Source organism: Amblyraja radiata, chromosome 15 (assembly GCF_010909765.2).
Source record: "Amblyraja radiata isolate CabotCenter1 chromosome 15, sAmbRad1.1.pri, whole genome shotgun sequence".
NCBI lineage: Eukaryota > Metazoa > Chordata > Chondrichthyes > Rajiformes > Rajidae > Amblyraja > Amblyraja radiata.
In genome coordinates this window covers 39,005,186-39,024,163 of record NC_045970.1, presented here as the reverse complement: position 1 = coordinate 39,024,163, position 18,978 = coordinate 39,005,186, and the positions used below count along the sequence as shown (strand labels likewise).

The window sequence follows — 18,978 nt, the reverse complement described above, 5'->3', positions numbered from 1 at the left end:
GGGCAGGGATTATGGTCATGTGATACATTATCAATCTTGACCAATGATGTAGCAGGTTTGTGGGGCCGAATGGCCGGCCGCCTGTTGACATGCCCTGCTGTGAATCTGGATTTAGACCATTTCAAGACAAGTTGGGGGCGTCTATGAGAGAGAATGAGTTGGAGGCAAACCATTCAGAGTGTCGGGAGAGCTCTACCAGGAGCTGCCCCTGGCGTGGTGAGTATACGAGACTGAAATGCATCTTTTTTTTTTTAATTTGCAAGTTGTTGGAGAAGTGAGGGGAAGGGCGGGTTCGAAACCCGGCAACGCCGTCAGTTGTAATCAGCAGCGGCGAAGATCTAAAGGGGACAGAGACTGGTTCATCGAGTGGAAGGGAGAACAGAATTCTGCCTCCCTCGGCACTGTATGTTGGAGGCGCTGTGTTGAGAGAGAGAGAGAGACAGAGAGAGACAGAGAGCATCGTCCATCCCATTCACTGGAGAAACATCAGCCTATCTAGTGCCAATCTCTCCACTTCATCAGCAGTATCGGATAGTGGGGAGAGGAGAGAGAGGCGGACAAGGCGAGGGACCAACACAGATACACACACACATAGAGAGAGAGCGAAGGCATCCTCCGACGTCCGACAACGCCAGGGTAAGATGAGTTTCAACGTCCTATAGACCACTCATGCTGGGCGAAACTAATCTAACAAGAGCTGTGGTATTTGTAAGCCTCGCTTACAAAATATATCGCACGCCTTTTGTTAGGTCTCCGTTACCAATTGCACGTTTCGAAGTCAACGCGTTCGGTTTCTGCGGCTTTTGTGTGTGTGTTATTTGTTGGATAGTTTAGCGCTGGGTGCATGAAAGGCTGGAAAATGGAACGGTTGTACGTGAGAGAGAGGGAGAGCGAGAGCGAGAGAGATAGAGAGACAGAGAGATAGAGAGACAGAGAGACAGAGAGGGAGAGAGCGAGAGAGAGAGAGAATAGGGGAAGAATGGAGGGAGGAAGAGGTAGGGAGGGAGAGAGAGGGATGGAGAGAGAGAGAGAGAGAGTAGGGAAATGGAGGGATGGAGAGAGAGGGGATGGAGAGGGAGAAGGAGGGAGAGGGAGAAGGAGGGAGGGAGAGAATGAGAGAGTGGGGGGGGGTATGAAGGCATTTGGGGATGGGAGCGCGAACTGGAGGCAGTTAGGGAGAGAGAGGGAGGGAGAAAAAGAGGGATTGGGAGAGGGATGGATGGAGGAAGAGTGAGAGAGAGGAAGGGAGACAGAAAGGGTGGGAGGGTGAGGGAGAGAGAGGGGTGGATGGATGGGGGGAGGGGGGTGAGGGGGTAATTAGGTGTCAGTGGCTGGATGATTTGTATGCTTGTGTCTGTATGCTGCCTGACCTGCTGAATTACTCCAGCACTTTGTGTCTATCTTTGGAATAAACCAGCATCTGCAGTTCTTTGTTTCTATTGACGTTTGGAGGGATATGGGGCCAAACACAGGCAGATGGGACTAGCTGCTTAGCAACTTGGTCAGCATGGACAAGTTGGGCCGAAGGGCCTGATTTCATGCTCTGTGGCTCCATATCGTTGATACCCAGTGCTGGGTCTCACCCTCTCCCGCCCTTCCCCCTCTGGGACTAGCCAGCGATGCTATGGGTTCTCTGTCACTCACACTCACCCACCAGCTTCCTCTTCCCCAAATGAGTGGCTCAATGTTCACAACTCAGCATCCTCTCGCTCCCCACCCCCTGTTTCACCTGGTGCTATAGACCTTAACCCCCCCACCCCTTACAAAAACCGATCCTGACTGCGGGTGCTGTCTGTACGGAGTCTGTACGTTTTCCCTGTGACCGTGTGGGCTTTCTCCGGGTGGTCCAGTTTATTCCCACACTCCAAAGATATACAGGTTTGAAGGTTAATTTGGCTTTGATATAAATTATAACGTCCCTAGTGTGTAGGATAGTGCGAGCATACGGGGTGATTGCTGGACGGCGTAGAGTCGGAGGGCCAAAGGGCCTGTTTCCATGCTCTATGTGTAAAAGTCATTATCTGATCTGCTCGGAGAGCATGCAAAACAAAGCTTTTCACTGTACCTCAGTGTGCATGAGAATAATAACCCTAAACCTAAATAAAAGCTCTCCCGACCCTTATTCCCTCCTCATCTCATCAGGCAGCGCAGCTAAGCTGTTTAGGAGCTGTGTCCCTTCTGAAGAAGGGTCCTGACCTAAAATGTCACCTATCCATGTTCTCCATTGATGCTGCCTGACTTTAAACTTTGGAGATAACGCATGGAAATAGGACCTTCAGCTCACCGAGTCCGTGCCGGGCAGTGATCATCCCGTACACTAGCACTATCCTGCACACTAGGACAATTTCCTAATTACAGAATCCAATTAACCTGCATGTCTTTGGAGTGTGTGAGGAAACCCACAAGGTCACAGGGACGACGTGCAAACTCTGTACAGACAGCACCCGAGGTCAGGATCGAACCCCGGGTACCTGGCGCTGTAAGGCAGCAACTCTACCCACTGGGCCACTGTGCCACCCACTGAGTTACTCCAGTATTCTGTCTCTCTCTCTCTGTTCTAAGCCTCTCTCGTGCCTTTTCTCTTTTGCAGATGAAGTCTGCAGGGACAAGCCTGCCGGAGCTGTTCACGGATAGCTACTGTAACACCTGCAATGCACAACTCATCTCCCAGTCCCAGAGGGTGGCACACTACGAGGTAAGGAATGTGTCCGACACGCTGACTGACCCCCAGCAGCCATCGAGCCACGCCACACGGGAGCAGGCCCTTCGGCCCACCATGTCTATGCCAACCATCACATATTCATTTAGCCTTTAGTCTATGGTCCATAGTCTATAGGCTTTAGAGATACAACACAGAAGCAGGCCAGCCAAATCCACGCCGACCAGCAATCACCTCGTACACGTTAGGGACAATAATACAACATTCCAAACCCACACGTCTTTAGAGTGCGGGAAGAAACCGGCGCACCCTGAGAAAACACATGTGGTCACAGGGAGAACGTACAAACTCCACAGAGACAGCACCCATAGAGCCCAGGTCTCTGACGCTGTAAAGCAGCAGCTCGACCACTGCGATACTGTGCTGCCCATCTGTGGAAGGAATGGAATCATTACATTTCGGGTCAGGACCCTTCTTCAGACCCAAAATGCCATCTTTCCATTTTTCACCACGCAAATGCGGCCTGTCCCACTGAGTTCCTCCAGCACTATGTGTTTTACACAGGATTCCAGCGTCTGCAGTTCCTTGTATCTCCATTCAATCGCACTCTTTCTCTCTCTCTGTCTCTCACTTGTAAATACTTTTCCTCATCTGTCGACAACCTCCTTATTGTAAATTCAGTGCAGCCACCCTAAATATAATCGCAATGCTGTTTGCTAACAGCCAGCTGTTAGCTGCTTCGTAAAGATTTTGTTACCTCAGCTATTGCTAAATGAATTGTACAACAGACGCAATAAACACATAGACTACCGCACTAAAACATATTATTCGGAGGATGCATGAGAGATAAGCAACTGCAACATATTTTGCACCCTGCAGTGTTTCACTGAGGCAGTGGTGAAAGTGGCATCGCAGGTAGCCTGGGTGGTGAAGAAGGCTTTTGGCACGCTGCCCTTCCTGAGTCAGTCAAATGGGTAGCGAAAGAATGGATCGACTGAGCTTATATTCACTGGAAATTAAAAGGATGAGAGGAGCACTTATAGAAACATATAAAATTATTGTTCAGGCTAGATCAAAGATCTTTATATGATCTTTGGGCTAGATGCAGGAAAAATGTTGGGGGAGTCCAGAACCAGGGGTCACAGTTTAAGAATAAGGGGTAGGCCATTTAGGACCGAGATGAGGAAAAACTTTTTCATCCAGTGAGTTGGGAATCTGTGGAATTCTCTGCCACAGAAGGCAGTTGAGGCCAATTCACTGGATGTATTCAAGAGAGAGTTGGATATAGCTCCTAGGGCTAACGGAATCAAGGGATATGGGGAGAAAGCAGGAATGGGTTACTGATTCTGGATGATCAGCCATGATCATATTCAATGGCGTACTCCTGCACCTATTTTCTATGTTTCTATGAAATTGGTACATAATGTTACAGTGGTACAGGATGCTGGTGACACAGTATTGTGTTCAGTTTGATCACAGAATTTGGTAACAGAATATGTAAACATAGCACTCTAAACAATATAATAAACAAAAAAAAGATTTGTATGTGTGTATATATGTGTGTGTGTGTATATATATATATATATATATATATATATACACACACACACATAGATATTATGCACACACACATATACATACACACAAATATATATATATTATACACACGCACACGCATACATAGAAGATTTATGAGGATGTTGCTGGGACTTGGTGGCCTGAAAGATTGGGCACGCTAGGGATTTATTCCTCGGAGTGCAAGAGTATAGGAGCAGGGAGGTTCTACTGCAGTTGTACAGGGTCTTGGTGAGACCACAACTGGAGTATTGCGTACAGTTTTGGTCTCCTAATCTGAGGAAAGACATTCTTGCCATAGAGGGAGTACAGAGAAGGTTCACCAGACTGATTCCTGGGATGTCAGGACTTTCGTATGAAGAACGACTGGATAGACTCGGCTTGTACTCGCTAGAATTTAGAAGATTGAGGGGGGATCTTATAGAAACTTACAAAATTCTTAAGGGGTTGGACAGGCTAGATGCAGGAAGATTGTTCCCGATGTTGGGGAAGTCCAGAACAAGGGGTCACAGTTTAAGGATAAGGGGGAAATCTTTTAGGACCGAGATGAGAAAAACATTTTTCACACAGAGAGTGGTGAATCTCTGGAATTCTCTGCCACTGAAGGTAGTTGAGGCCAGTTCATTGGCTATATTTAAGAGGGAGTTAGATGTGGCCCTTGTGGCTAAAGGGATCAGGGGGTATGGAGAGAAGGCAGGTACAGGATACTGAGTTGGATGATCAGCCATGATCATATTGAATGGCGGTGCAGGCTCGAAGGGCCGAATGGCCTACTCCTGCACCTATTTTCTATGTTTCTAAGTTTCTATAGGATGAGACTCAATCGTTTTGAGGTATATAAAATCATGAGGGGAATTGCTATAAAATCATGGAGGGAATCAAGAACTACAGGTTTGTGAGAGGGGAAAGATTTAATGGGAACCTGAGGGCTTACGTTTTCACATAGTGGGTGCATGGAACGAGCTGCCAGATGAGGTGGGTTCATTATCAACATTAAAAAGACACTTGTACAGGTACATGGATATGAAAGATTTAGAGGGATATGGGTCAAATGCAGGCATAGGATTAAGGTGAGCGAGGAAAGATTTTTAATAAGGGCCTGAGGGGCAACTTTTTCACGCAGAGGGTGATGGGTATATGGAACGAGCTGCCAGAGAAGGTTGTGTCACTTATAGAGCGAGTGCTACAACTGTGCAGACTATTTATTCTACAACTCGCAATAACTTTTCAACGTTACCATAAAAGGTTATTGCAAACTTGAGATACCAAGAGTCTAATTTGGCACGTCCAATGCCGAGTAGCTATGTTTCATTCTTTTCCCAATAACCAAAAGATTCTTTCAAATACCCTGTTGTATATACAGTGTTGTTGTATCTGCCTCTGCCACCACCCTCTGGAAGGCACGATTCAGGGACAGTAAGGATAATGGTGCTCAAGCGGCTTTCAGAGAGGTGCGTGGATATGCAGGGAATGGGGGGGGGTTAGTTTAATTCGCCATCATGTTCGGCACGGACTTTGTGGGCCGAAGGGCCTGTTTCTGTGCTGTACTGAACTATGTTGTATGTTCTATTCCCTCAGAGCAAGAAACATGCCAACAAGGTTCGCCTGTACTACATGTTACATCCTGAGGATGGGGGCCCCCCTTCCAAAAAACTGCGATCGGACAATCCAGTAAGTGACCGCGACCCGTTCCTCCCCACGCCAACAAGGTTACTCCCCTTACAGTTCGCCCCTTCTTAATGGCCGCAACGTTTGGTTTAGTTCAGTGATGCATCGCAGAAACGGGCCCTTCAGCCCACCGAGTCCACGCCGATCATCGTTCACGCTAATCCAATCCTACACACTTGGGACAATTTACTGATTTACAATTTACAATTTAAATATACAATTCAACATACAAACCTGCACGTCTTTGGAATGTGGGAGGAAACCGGAGCACCTGGGAAAAACCCACACGGTCACAGGGAGAACATGCAAACTCCACACGGACAGCACCCGTAGCCAGGATCGAACCTGGGTCTCTGGTGCCGTAAGGCAACACCCCTGCTCCACTGTTCAGCCCCTTAGCCATGGAGTAGTTCAACATTGACAATACTCATTTGGCCCAAGGTAGACAAAAATGCTGGAGAAACTCAGCGGGTGAAGCAGCATCTATGGAGCGAAGGAATTGCCGATGTTTCGGGTCGAGACCCTTCTTCACCATATTGCTTTAAGCCATTCCTATCTATGTACCTGTCTAAATGTCTTTTAAATGTGGTTATAGTACCTGCCTCAACTACCTCCTCGTTCCATAAATCCACCACCCTCTGAGTGATAAAATTCCCCTTCAGATTCCTGTTAAATCTTCCCCATCTCACTTGGCCCTCGACTATCTTTACTTTACCGGACTTTACCTTGCACTAAATCTTATTCTCATTTTCATGTATCTGTACATTGTGTACAGCTTGATTGCAATCATGTATAGTCTTTTCATTGACTGGATAGCACGCAACAAAAGCCTTTCAGTACCTTGGTACTCAGCTAAACTAAAACAAAAACTTAAAACTAAAACTACACCTTAAACCTATGTCTGCTGGTCCTTGATTCCCCCACCCTGGCTACAAGACAGTGCACTCACCCTATCTGTTCCCCTCATTATTTTATACACCTCTATAAGATCATCTCTCAGCCTCCGGCGCGCCAAGGTATAAAGTCCTAGCCTGCCCAACCTCTCCCTGTAGCTCAGGCCCTCCAGTCCTGGCAACATCCTCGTAAATCTCCTCTTCACTCTTTCCAGCTTCACGACATCCTTCCTCTAGCAGGGTGACCGAAACCGAGCACAACGAACACTCTAAGCCTCCGTTGTTCATTAAAGCCCCACTGTTTTAAAAATAAAACCATGGCCCCACTGTGCTGCACGCTGTGTGCATTGTGCATTACTGCAGCATTAGACTGATGTCTTCTCCAGCAGTGGAACAAGGCTCCCGTGGTGCTGAGCTAATGTAACTAGGCCACAAAACACCAAACCTTGGCTCATCCCCACTACTCATCCCCTTTCAAAAGTAGGCCTGTCTCCGTGGGATACGGTGAGCAGAATAGGATCTGGCATCCGAATGACGTTGAGCTTCTGAGAAGACCGTGAGACTGTGCAGTGATCCCCTGTGAGAGCTCGCTCCTCTCAGCTGCTCCGCATTTCAATCCATTTTATTAATATTTCCTCTCAGTTGAAATATTGACACTATGCTCTCCTGTCTCCGGGGTGTTGGGATGGGAGACCTGTGTCAGATGTGCACATATACTGATGTGTGTAGAACAAGTCTGAGTGTATGTCGCAGAACTGTACAGCGCAGAAACAGGCTCTTCAGCCCACCTCACCAAAGCCGACCAAGATGCCTCATCTAGTTCACTTTTATTATTGCCGATACAATGAAAAGCTGTTTTATTTTGTGCCACCAGTCAGCGGAAAGACTATACATGATTCAATCAAGCCGCCCACAGTGTGCAGATGCAGGATAAAGGGAATAACGTTTAGTGCAAGATGAAGTCCAGTAAAGTCCAATTAATGATAGGTCGAATATATCCAATAAGGTAGATGGTAGTCAGGACCGCTCTCTAGTTGGTGATAGGATGGATGGTTCAGTTGCCTGATAACAGCTGGGAAGAAACTGTCCCTGAATCTGGAGGTGTGCGTTTTCACACTTCTGTACCTCTTGCCCGATGGGAGAAGAGGGAATGACTGTGGTGAGGCTGGTCCTTGATATTGCTGGTGATCTATGCTGGTTCAATTTGTCCACGTTTGGCCAAGTACATGTATGTGTATGTGTTATGCTGGTGTGGACATGTCCATCTGTGTATCTCTGTGTACGGGAGAATGTGTTTGTATGTGCGTATATATGCAGACATGAGTGTGTGTTTTGTTGCATGTCTGTGTGAGTGTGTGTGGCGTGCACATTCATGCACCTGTGTGTGCTGTGGGGCATGCATTCATGTCTTTAGCATTGGTGTGTGCCTGTCTACATGCAATGCATAGGTGTGTGTGTGTGTTCCTCTGTGTACATGTGCCTGTGCATGCATACGTGCACACACATGCAGTGTGAGCTTTTACATTGGACAAGCCGCCTGTTCTGGGCTTCATGCTGACGTTATGGATCCAGGGTGAAGAATAGAACACTTCCCATAACTTCCCACCAGCTGCAGTCTCCCTCTTATTGCCCACAAGAGTCGTTCTAAATTTCAGACACAAGGAACTGCAGATGCTGGAATCGTGCAGAAAACACAAAGTGCCAGAGTAACTCAGAGGGTCAGGCAGCAACTGTGGAGAACATGGACAGGTGATATTTTGGATCGGGACCCTTCTTCAGACTGAGAGATGTCAGTGAGATGAAAGGCTACACTAATTTGACCTCCGAAAGCACCAACCAACCCTGTAGTTGTTAGCCGGTGTCCAAAGCAAATGCTTCTTGATAAATGATGGGCATCGATAGTTAGTTTATTGTCCTGTATACCTTGAAACTGGTGAATGCTTTGTTTTGTATACAACCCAGTAATATCACACAATACATACAATGCAAGGACAGACACGCACAGTGGCACAGCAGAAGAGCTGCTGCCTTACAACTTCAGAGACCCGGGTTCGATCCTAACCTCTGCTTCTATCTGTCTGGAGTTTGCACGTGTGGGTTATCTCCGGTTGCTCTGGTTTCCTCCCACATCCCAAAGACGGGCATGTTTGTAGGTTAGATGACTTCTATTGTTCCTAGAATGGAACCAGTGTATGGGTAATTGTTGGTCAGCGCAGACTCGGTGGGCCGAAGGGCATGTTTCTATGCTGTATCTCTAAACTAAGCGGAACGCCTGGAGGAAACCCAGAGAGTTTGCGGAGTCTGCACAGAGAGAACGTGCAAACTCCACACACAGACAGCACCCGAGGTCAGGATCGAACCCAGGTTTCTGGCCCTGTGAGGCAACAGCTCTACCAGCTGCACCATTGTGCCACCCCACCGCCCCTTCACAGGCACCGACCGATCTCTCCCCTTCCCTGCCCACCACAGGTCGACAGTAACTCAGAGCTGAGGTTGTAATTAGATCAGCCTAATCTAATTTCTCAGATGCCTCCTCTGTGATCTAATTAAACGGAGGAGGCATCTGAGAAATAATTAACAAATAATTGCCATTGGAGGTATCCTGATGTGAGAGAATTTGTTCCCACAGAGACTGCACCACAACAGTGGGCTTCATTGGCCGCTGAAGGCTTTGTCTCATCCATAGATCATGAGAACCTCTACAGGAAACTTTCAAGCACTTTTACTTTTGTTGTCTACGTTTGAAAGGAGCCCAGGGTAAAACAAACAAGCTTTACTTTAGTTTATGTTTAAGAAGGAACTGCAGACGCTGGAAAATAGAAGGAAGTCAAAAATGCTGGAGAAACTCAGCCGGTGACGCAGCATCTATGGAGCAAAGGAATAGGCAACGTTTCGGTCTAAAAACGTTGCCTATTTCCTGCGCTCCATAAATGCTGCCTCACCCGCTGAGCTTCTCCAGCATTTTTGTCTACATTAGTTTAGTTTATTGTCACCTGTACCGAGTTACAATGAAAAAGCTTATTGTTGCGTGCTATCTAGTCAGCGGAGGGACTATACATGATTACAATCGAGCCGTCCACAGTGTACAGATACTGCATAAAGGGAATAAATAAGTAGAGGTTTAACAGAGTGGAGCGATCGTAACGATCCACCTCTGGGCACAGCACGCAGGGACTTGCCTGGTGTGGGCACCCTGTTGGTCACTGGTAGTGCACTGATTTGAGCGCGTGTCAGTATCCATGCCTGAATGGAACTTTTGCACCATCCTCTGTCCAGCTGTTTTCCAGAGAGGGAGCTGCTTACTAAAGGCCGCTCAGAAAAATCAATTTATCCATCCACTCTGCACCCTCCCCGCCAATTGTTTCGGATTCAGCAAGTATGCGGCTTTCAGAAACATTGGTTCAATGATGCTTTAATTGTCACATGTGCAACAACGCAGTGAAATTCTTCTTTGCACCCTTTACACATGCGGGCGCCGCTGTGTTTTGATGCTGTCTGCAAAGTCCGGTCCGTCCGCGGGCTCAGGCTCCCCCGTCACCTTCGACCGGCTCATAGAAACATAGAAAATAGGTGCAGGAGTAGGCCATTCGGCCCTTCGAGCCTGCACCGCCATTCAATATGATCATGGCTGATCATCCAACTCAGTATCCTGTACCTGCCTTCTCTCCATACCCCCTGATCCCTTTAGCCACAAGGGCCACATCTAATTCCCTCTTAAATATAGCCAACGAACTGGCCTCAACTACCTTCTGTGGCAGAGAATTCCAGAGATTCACCACTCTCTGTGTGAAAAAAGTTTTCCTCATCTCGGTCCTAAAAGATTTCCCCCTTATCCTTAAACTGTGACCCCTTGTTCTGGACTTCCCCAACATCGGGAACAATCTTCCTGCATCTAGCCCGTCCAACCCCTTAAGAATTTTGTAAGTTTCTATAAGATCCCCCATCAATCTTCTAAATTCTAGCGAGTACAAACCGAGTCTATCCAGTCTTTCTTCATATGAAAGTCCTGACATCCCAGGAATCAGTCTGGTGAACCTTCTCTGTACTCCCTCTATGGCAAGAATGTCTTTCCTCAGATTAGGAGACCAAAACTGTACGCAATACTCCAGGTGTGGTCTCACCAAGACCCTGTACAACTGCAGTAGAACCTCCCTGCTCCTATACTCAAATCCTTTTGCTATGAACGCTAACATACCATTCGCCTTCTTCACTGCCTGCTGCACCTGCATGCCTACTTTTAATGACTGGTGCACCATGACACCCAGGTCTCGTTGCATCTCCCCCTTTCCTAATCGGCCACCATTCAGATAATATCCCAGGAACAGCGTCCCACTTCTCGACCGGCCATCTTTGTGTCCCAGGAAAGCCCCCTGTAGCCGACCTTGAAAGCCCCGTCTCGCCCTCCTACAGGCCCTTGCCCCTCACATCCCACGTCTCCAGCGGCTCCCTGCTGGTATCATCGCCAAGGAGCCTTCGGCCGCAGCACCTCGGGTAGGATTAACAAACGGGTTAATCAAAAAACCCTTCCAACCCTGTTCCAGTGGGCTCTGTAAATCACTTGACATGTTCCATTGCATTTAGCACCGGGGGGGGGGGGGCTGGCCTTATGGCAGTCAGTCGACTACTAGCTCCATCATTACACGAGGTAAAGGACAGGGACGTATCTTATAGAGAGTTTTAGGTAACTAACCTTGCGGCAGCACAGTGGCGCAGTGGTAGAGTTGCTGCCTTACAGTGCCAGAGACCTGGGTTTGATCCTGACTACGGATGCTGTCTGTACGGAGTTTGTACCTTCTCCCCTGTGACCGCGTGCGTTTTCTCCGGGTGCTCCAGTTTTCTCCCACATTCCAAAGATGTACAGGTTTGTAGGTTAATTTGGTAAAATTGGCAATTATTCCTAGTGTGTAGGGAGGATAGTGTTGGTGTGCGGGGTGATAGATGGTTAGCATGGACTTGTTAGGCCGAAGGGCCTCTTTTTATGCTGTATCTCTAAAGTCTAAAGACTTCACCTACAAACTGTACAATTGAAGAATGAAGCGATTTTTCATCGCCTGCACCGGCTATGAACTGGAATTCTGACCTTCTGCAGCGATGCCACAACATCACCTATCCATGTCCTCCAGAGATACTGCCTGACCTGCTGAGTTACTCCAGCACTTTGTGTCTTTTTTCATAAACCAGCATCTGCAGTTCCTTGTTTCTGCATATTCCATTTAAGCTAGTCCCATTTGCCCACACTTGGCCAATATCCCTCTAAACCTTTCCTACTCAATACTATGTCTGAATGTATTTTAATTGTTATGTTATAGTACCTGTCTCAACCACCTCTGACAGCTCGTTCCACATAACCACCGTGTGACAAAGTTGCCCCTCAGACTCCTATTAAATCTTTCCCCTCTCACCTCAACCGCGTGTCCTCTGGTTCTTGACTCCCCTACCCTGGGTAACTAGATTCCGTGCCGCACCCTAGCCCGTGTCTCGCAGTCTGCATCAACATTCAGTGTTTTGAAGTCGGCTGCACACAGCACAGTGTCACCTTGAGAGAGGTGTGATAGCTGCACGCTAATCTACAGCTTGCTCCAGAGATGTCATGTTCTTGGAGGTGCCCTCCCCCGATATGTGCGGCGTGAGTATTTTTAGAAGGCATATAATTTAATTTCAAACTGCCTGGGTCCCATGCATTAAATGATAGTCATGCATTTTTGATTTAAAGTGAGTTGCTGATTCACTATAATTTGCTGTTCTTGCACCATTCTAGCCATCGCCCAGGTGGGATTGCTGGCTCTGCATTGAGGGATAGACTCAGCTTGTACTCGCTAGAATCTAGGAGATTGAGGGGGGATATTATAGAAACATACAAAATTCTTAAGGGGTTGGACAGGCTAGATGCAGGAAGATTGTTCCCAATGTTGGGGAAGTCCAGGACAAGGGGTCACAGCTTAAGGATAGAGGGGAAATCCTTTAGGACCGAGATGAGAAAAAAAAATTTCACACAGAGAGTGGTGAATCTCTGGAACTCTCTGCCACAGAGGGTGGTTGAGGCCGGTTCATTGGCTATATTTAAGAGGGAGTTAGATGTGGCCTTTGTGGCTAAAGGGATCAGGGGGTATGGAGAGAAGGCAGGTACAGGATACTGAGTTGGATGATCAGCCATGATCATATTGAATGGCGGTGCAGGCTCGAAGGGCCGAATGGCCTACTCCTGCACCTATTTTCTATGTTTCTATGTGTGTGTGTGTGCGTGTGTATGCGTGTACATGTGTATGTGCGCACATGTGTGATCGTGTGCATGCATGTGCACGCGTATAGTCTAAAGCGTTTTATTATTATATATCCCAAAACAGAACAATGAAATGTTTACTTGCAGCAGCACAGCAGATAATACACAAGTATAGAACCTGTTGCAATTGTATAAGATGCTACTGAGGCCACATTTACAGTATTGTGTTCAGTTCTGGGCATCTTGTTATAGGAAAGATGTTGTCAAGCTGGAAAGGGCACAGAGATGATTTACGAGGATGTTGCCAGTCCTCGAGGGCCTGAGCTATAGGTAGAGGTTGAGCAGGCTAGGACTTTATTCCTTTGAGAGTAGAAAGATGAGGGGTGATCTTATAGAGGTGTGCAAAATCATGAGAGGGATAGATTGGGTAAACGCAGAGTCTCTTGCCCAGAGTAAGGGGAATCGAGAACCAGAGGACATAGGTTTAAGGTGAGTGGGGAATGATTTAATAGGATTCTGTGGGGTATCTTTTTCACACAGGGAGTGGTGGGTATATGGAATAAGCTTAAGATATCTTCAATTTAAACCACCCTTTCAATTCCAGGCTTGCACAGACACCCACAGACATGCACAGACATGCAGTAACACACACATTGGTATGCACACACACACACACACACACACACACACACACACACACACACACACACACACACACACACACACACACACACACACACACACACACACACACACACACACACACACACACACACGCACAGACTGTGTAAATTGCCCCTAGTGTGCAGGGAGTGGATGAGAACGTGGGATAACAGAACTAGTGTGATGGTTGTTCGATGGTCGGTAAGGACTCAGTGGGCTGAAGGGCCTGTTTCCATACTGTATCTTTCTATTATTTAAAAGGACCACGGGAATCATTGTTGTTGCCAACAATGGCTTTTTATTGGGATATTCTGAGGCATTTCCATGGAAGCTGACACACATTTTGGTGTTTGTACCCATCGTGAATCAGATATACTGATTGTTTCCCGGGGCCATGTGTGACACAAAGCATATACATGATGTATTTATTGATGGGCAGCCACTGTTGCCACTTAGGAAGCACAACAGTCAATTGGCGCACAGCAAGATCCAACCAGGCCTTATAAACACCACCCGTTCCCTCCCTGTTATGCCACGTTAGGGGTGAATATCAGAGGCAACAAAAGATTTTTTCTAATTGGGTAGGAAGGAACTGCAGATGCTGGTTTACACCGAAGATAGGCATAAAATGCTGGAGTAACTCAGCGGGACAGGCAGCATCTCTGGATAGTTGGAATGGGTGACGTTTCGGGTCAAGATGTCCCTGCTCAAGAAAGGGTCTCGACCAGAAACGTTACCCATTCCTTCTCTCCAGAGATGCTGCCTGTCCCGCTGAGTTACTCCAGCATTTTGCGTGTACCTTCCATGTTTCTAAGTTGGTGCCTATAATGGAATCCGTCATGGTGTGTACATGCTGTACACTGTGGACGGCTCGATGGTAATCATGTATTGTCTTTTCACCCACTGGATAGCACCCTGGTGCCATCTTGTACCATTCAAGTCCAGAGTTGTTATAAATGTAGATTCTTAACTTGGCCACTTCTTGCCTATTTTATGTAAACCAGCGTATGCAGTTCATGGTGCCTTCTATACTTGCTTTTCCAGTTCCTTGCCCCTCCCCTCTGATCTTCTAGCTTGCCTTTATCGATCCAGTCCTTGGTTCACTCTGGTCGAATTCTAAAATTGCTCCCAATTTTCCGGGCTGCTATAGTTTATTATCCTCATCCATTGATTTAATACAATCTTTAATGTCTCCTGTCAGACACAGATGGATCGCTTTTCCTTCTGGGAAATTCGTGCCTTTGAAAAAAAAAAAAAAAAATTTTTTTTTTTTACAACGTGCAATTTTTTTCACGAGGCATCCTTAGCAGATTGGAGTACTGTGTCGCCCCATTACAGGAAGATGTGGAGACTTTGGACAGGGTGTAGAGGAGGCTGAGCAAGATGCCCATCTATGCTTGTCCTTTTTGCCTGCATTTGGCCCATATCCCTCTGAACCCTTCCTAGTGTCTTTTAAATGTATATGCCTCAACCACCTCCTCTGGCAGCCTGTTCCATGTACCCATGTGTGGATAAAGTTGCCCCTCGGGTTCCCATTAAATATTTCCCCTCTTAAAGTGCGAGGGGAATTGATAGGGCGAATGCACAGTCTTTTACCCAGAGTAGGGGCATCTACAACCAAAGGACCACGTTTAAGGTGAGAGGGGAAGGATTTAATAAGAACCTGAGGAACAACTTTTTCATTAATTTTCCCCTCTCACCTTGATCCATGTCCTCTGGATCTTGATGAGGTGTTGAGGGCAGATGAAATTACCACATTTAAAACTGCTGGAGGTGCAGGAAATTTTGAGGAGGAGAAAAATATAAATGTTTGGTGGTAAGATAGGCTGATGGAGTGGAAGAATGACTGACAGATAGTCAGAGCCTTGCAGCATAGAAACAGGCCCTTCAGCCCATCCCAGGTAGTCCCACTTGCCTGCATTTAGCACATATCCCTCAAAACATTTTATATTTATGTTCCTGTCCAAATATCTTGTAATTGTTATTACAGTAGAGTCATAGAGCTATATATGCCCTTCGGCCCACCTTCTCCATGCCGACCAAGTTAGTTCCAATTGCCTGCATGTTTCCCTATGCTCTCTAAACTGCACTGCTTCACACCGCCAGAGACCCGGGTTCGATCCTGACCTCGGGTGTTGCCTGTGTTTGGAGTTTGCACGTTCTCCCTGCGACTCTGTGGGTTTCCTCCAGGTGCTCTGGTTTCATCCCACAGCCCGAAGACGTGCGAGTGTGTAGGTTAATTGGTTCTCTGCAAAATTGCCCCTAGTGTATAGGGAGTGAATGAGAAAATGGGCTGAGAGTCAAGAGTCAATTGCCTAACATTTTTAATTGACGGAGTAGCCCCGATGGGCCAATTGGACTATGACTTTTGAACTTAACAATTGTTTAATTATGTTTAATTGTTAAATGTACCGAAACGGAGCAATGAAATTCTTAATTGCAGCAGCTTGACAGGTCTGCAAACTCGCTACTCAATAGATAACATAATTAATGAAACAAAACAAGTAAAATAAATAATAAAAAATAATATTAGTGCAAAACAAAAGAAAAGCCCATAGTCCCTAGTGTGAGTTGAGTAGAGACGTAGTAAACTCGATGGGCTGAAGGGCCTGTTTCCATGCTGTATCTCAAAACTTTCCAAACCTCTTTCCCTGGCAAAGGTCTAGGGGCCTAATGCACGCAAATTGAATTGGCATGGGGCAGCATGGGCAAGGTGGGCCAAAGGGCCTGTTTCTGTGCTGTACGGTTCTACGAGCCATCTCAGCCACAAAACCCCTGTGCGAGCGAGTCAAATTTCCTGATGGCATTGTGTGCAGCCTCAGCACTGTGCTCTGTTCCTGTGATCCATTCATCATTTTAAGTGTTCCTTTACAGCCCATCTGGGTAATAAAGATATTGATAAAGCTTCGTAATGGTCATTCTTCAAGGAGTTATAATAGGGGAACACACAAGCAGTGCTTACATTAATCTGGCCCTAATTTTCATGCAATTACTTGTTATTCTTCCTTTAATTTCCCCACTCAGGTGCCTGCGTTGAGTGCTTCTCAGCTGCTATTTCATACTTTAAATATTTTGATGCTGTGTCATAGAATCAAAGCCTGGAAACAGGCTCTTCGGCCCAACTCGTCCATGCAGACCAAAGTGCCCCATTTACTCTAGTCCCACCTGCTGGTGTTTGGCCCATTTCCCTCTAAACCTTTCCTATCCAAAACGTCTATTAAAACTTCTACCGATGCACCACAGAAAACACATTGTCGGTTTGCATCATAACTTGGTTTGGCAACGGCTCGGCCCAAGGCCGTGAGAAATCGATCCCCACCATCAACTCTATCTACACTTCACGCTGCTTCGGAAAAGCAGCCAACATCGTCAAACACTTGTCCCACCCCGGTCATTCCATCGTCCCCCTGCTCCTGTCCGGTAACAATATTTTAAAGACACACTGGGACAGGTACATGGATAGTGTGCACATCCAAAACCTCTTCAATGCCGCTATCGTATCTGCCTCCACCACCACCCTTGGCAGTGCGTTCCAGGCACCCACCAACGTCTGTGTAAGATAAAAAAACTGCACATCTGCTTTACACTTTGCTTTTGTCACCTTCAAGCTGTGCCCTCTAATATTTGATATTACCACCCTGTGGAAAAGGGTTCTGACTGTCTACCCTGTCAGTGCCTCTCATAGTGTCATAAACATCTATGAAGTCTCCCCACAACCTCTGGCATTCCTGAGAAAACCTCTGATGTTCCAGCGCTTTGCGTTTTTTAATTATGTGAAGGGCCTCAGATCCACAGACCGCTGACTCAGAGATGAGAATAATTGAGTCAACTAAATAGTTGTGTTGCAGGATTAGTCCTCTGGGTGACTTTAACCTTTTATCCTGCAAATATCCAGAGATAAGAATAGTTACTGGGATGCATCAGTAATCAGTTGATCAATGCGAAGATTCCTGAATCAAAGGCACTGGCAGAAAACGGGTCAAAATGTTATCGCACATAAGCGCATAGCATAACATTCAGAACCATCGTTGAATGAAGCCATGTCCTATATGTAGAAACAAGGAACTACAAATGCTGGTTAATGAACAAAAGGACACAAAGTGCTGGAGTAACTCGGCGGGTCACGCAGCATCCAATGGGGTCTGAAGAAGGGTCTCGACCCGAAAGGTCACCCATTCCCTCCAGAGATGCTGCCTGTCCCACGAGGTTACTCCAGCACTTTGTGTCTATCTACATGGGTAGGTGATGTTTCGGATTGAGATCCTTGAGATTCAGGTCTCCCCTCAGCCTCCAGCGTTCCAGAGAAAACAAACTAAGTCCATGCATCCTCTCCCCGTAGATATGATCTCCTAATCCAGGCATCATTCTGGTATTTTACATTTCTTTCATTCATTGTTCTTTATCTCTCCACATCACCATCTATATCTCTCGTTTCCCTTATCCTTAACCAGTCGACCCGAAGCGTGACCCGTTCCTTCTCCCCAGAAAGGTCGCCTGTCCCGCTGAGTTACTCCAGCTTTTTGTGTCTATCATTCTGGTAAACCTCCTCTGCACACTTTCCAAAGCCTCCAAATCCTTCTTGTAATGGGGTGACCAGAACTGCACATAATAGTCCAAATTCTGCAAGATAATTAATTGTTTTATGAAATGATCCCTGAATTTCCATCACCTTCAGGAATCTGGAATAACTTCACAAAAATAGGTCAGGTCAAGGCTAGTTGAGTTTATTGTCCGAGAAACTCATACAGCATGGAAACAGGCCCTTCAGCCCAATTTGCCCATGCCAACTAAGATGCCCCATTGACACTAGTCCTGCCAGCCTGCATTTGATCCATATCCCTCTAAACCTTTCCTATCCAAATACCTGTCCAAATGGTGTTATAGTGCCTGCCTCAGCTCCCTCCTCTGGCAGCTTGTTCCATTTACCCACTACCTTTTGTGTAAAAATGTTGCCCCGCAGGTTCCTTTTAAGTATATACAAAAGTACAGCGAGGTATGGATACAATAAAAATCTTGTTTGCAGCAGCATGACAGGCACATACACTCAGACAAGCACCAACTCATACATTATGGATAAATGTCTCATAAATTCTGCAAGATACAACATTCTTACAGGATTTGACACTACAGAGACAGAGATAATGCTTCCCTGGACTTATGTGCTTAGAATTAGGGGTCACAGACTTGGAAAATAAGATTGTCCACACAGGGCTAAGATGAGAACAAATCTTCACCCAGAGTATGGTGAGTCTTTGGAACTCTCTGCCCAAGAGGGCTGTAGAGGCTCTGAAACTTGTTTA

General features: G+C 46.6%; 1 protein-coding gene across 1 annotated transcript in view; it reads left to right on the top strand.

The window, feature by feature from the left end:
- Positions 1-362: 362 nt before the first annotated feature.
- LOC116981253 (zinc finger matrin-type protein 4-like) overlaps positions 363-18,978 on the top strand; it is a 129,827-nt gene continuing 111,211 nt past the window's right edge. Inside the window, exons 1-3 of the mRNA XM_033034144.1 lie at positions 363-636; positions 2,591-2,695; positions 5,813-5,905. Of these exons, the coding sequence (XP_032890035.1) occupies positions 2,591-2,695; positions 5,813-5,905 (198 nt within the window). The 5' untranslated portion in view covers positions 363-636. The remainder of the gene's footprint in view (positions 637-2,590; positions 2,696-5,812; positions 5,906-18,978) is intronic.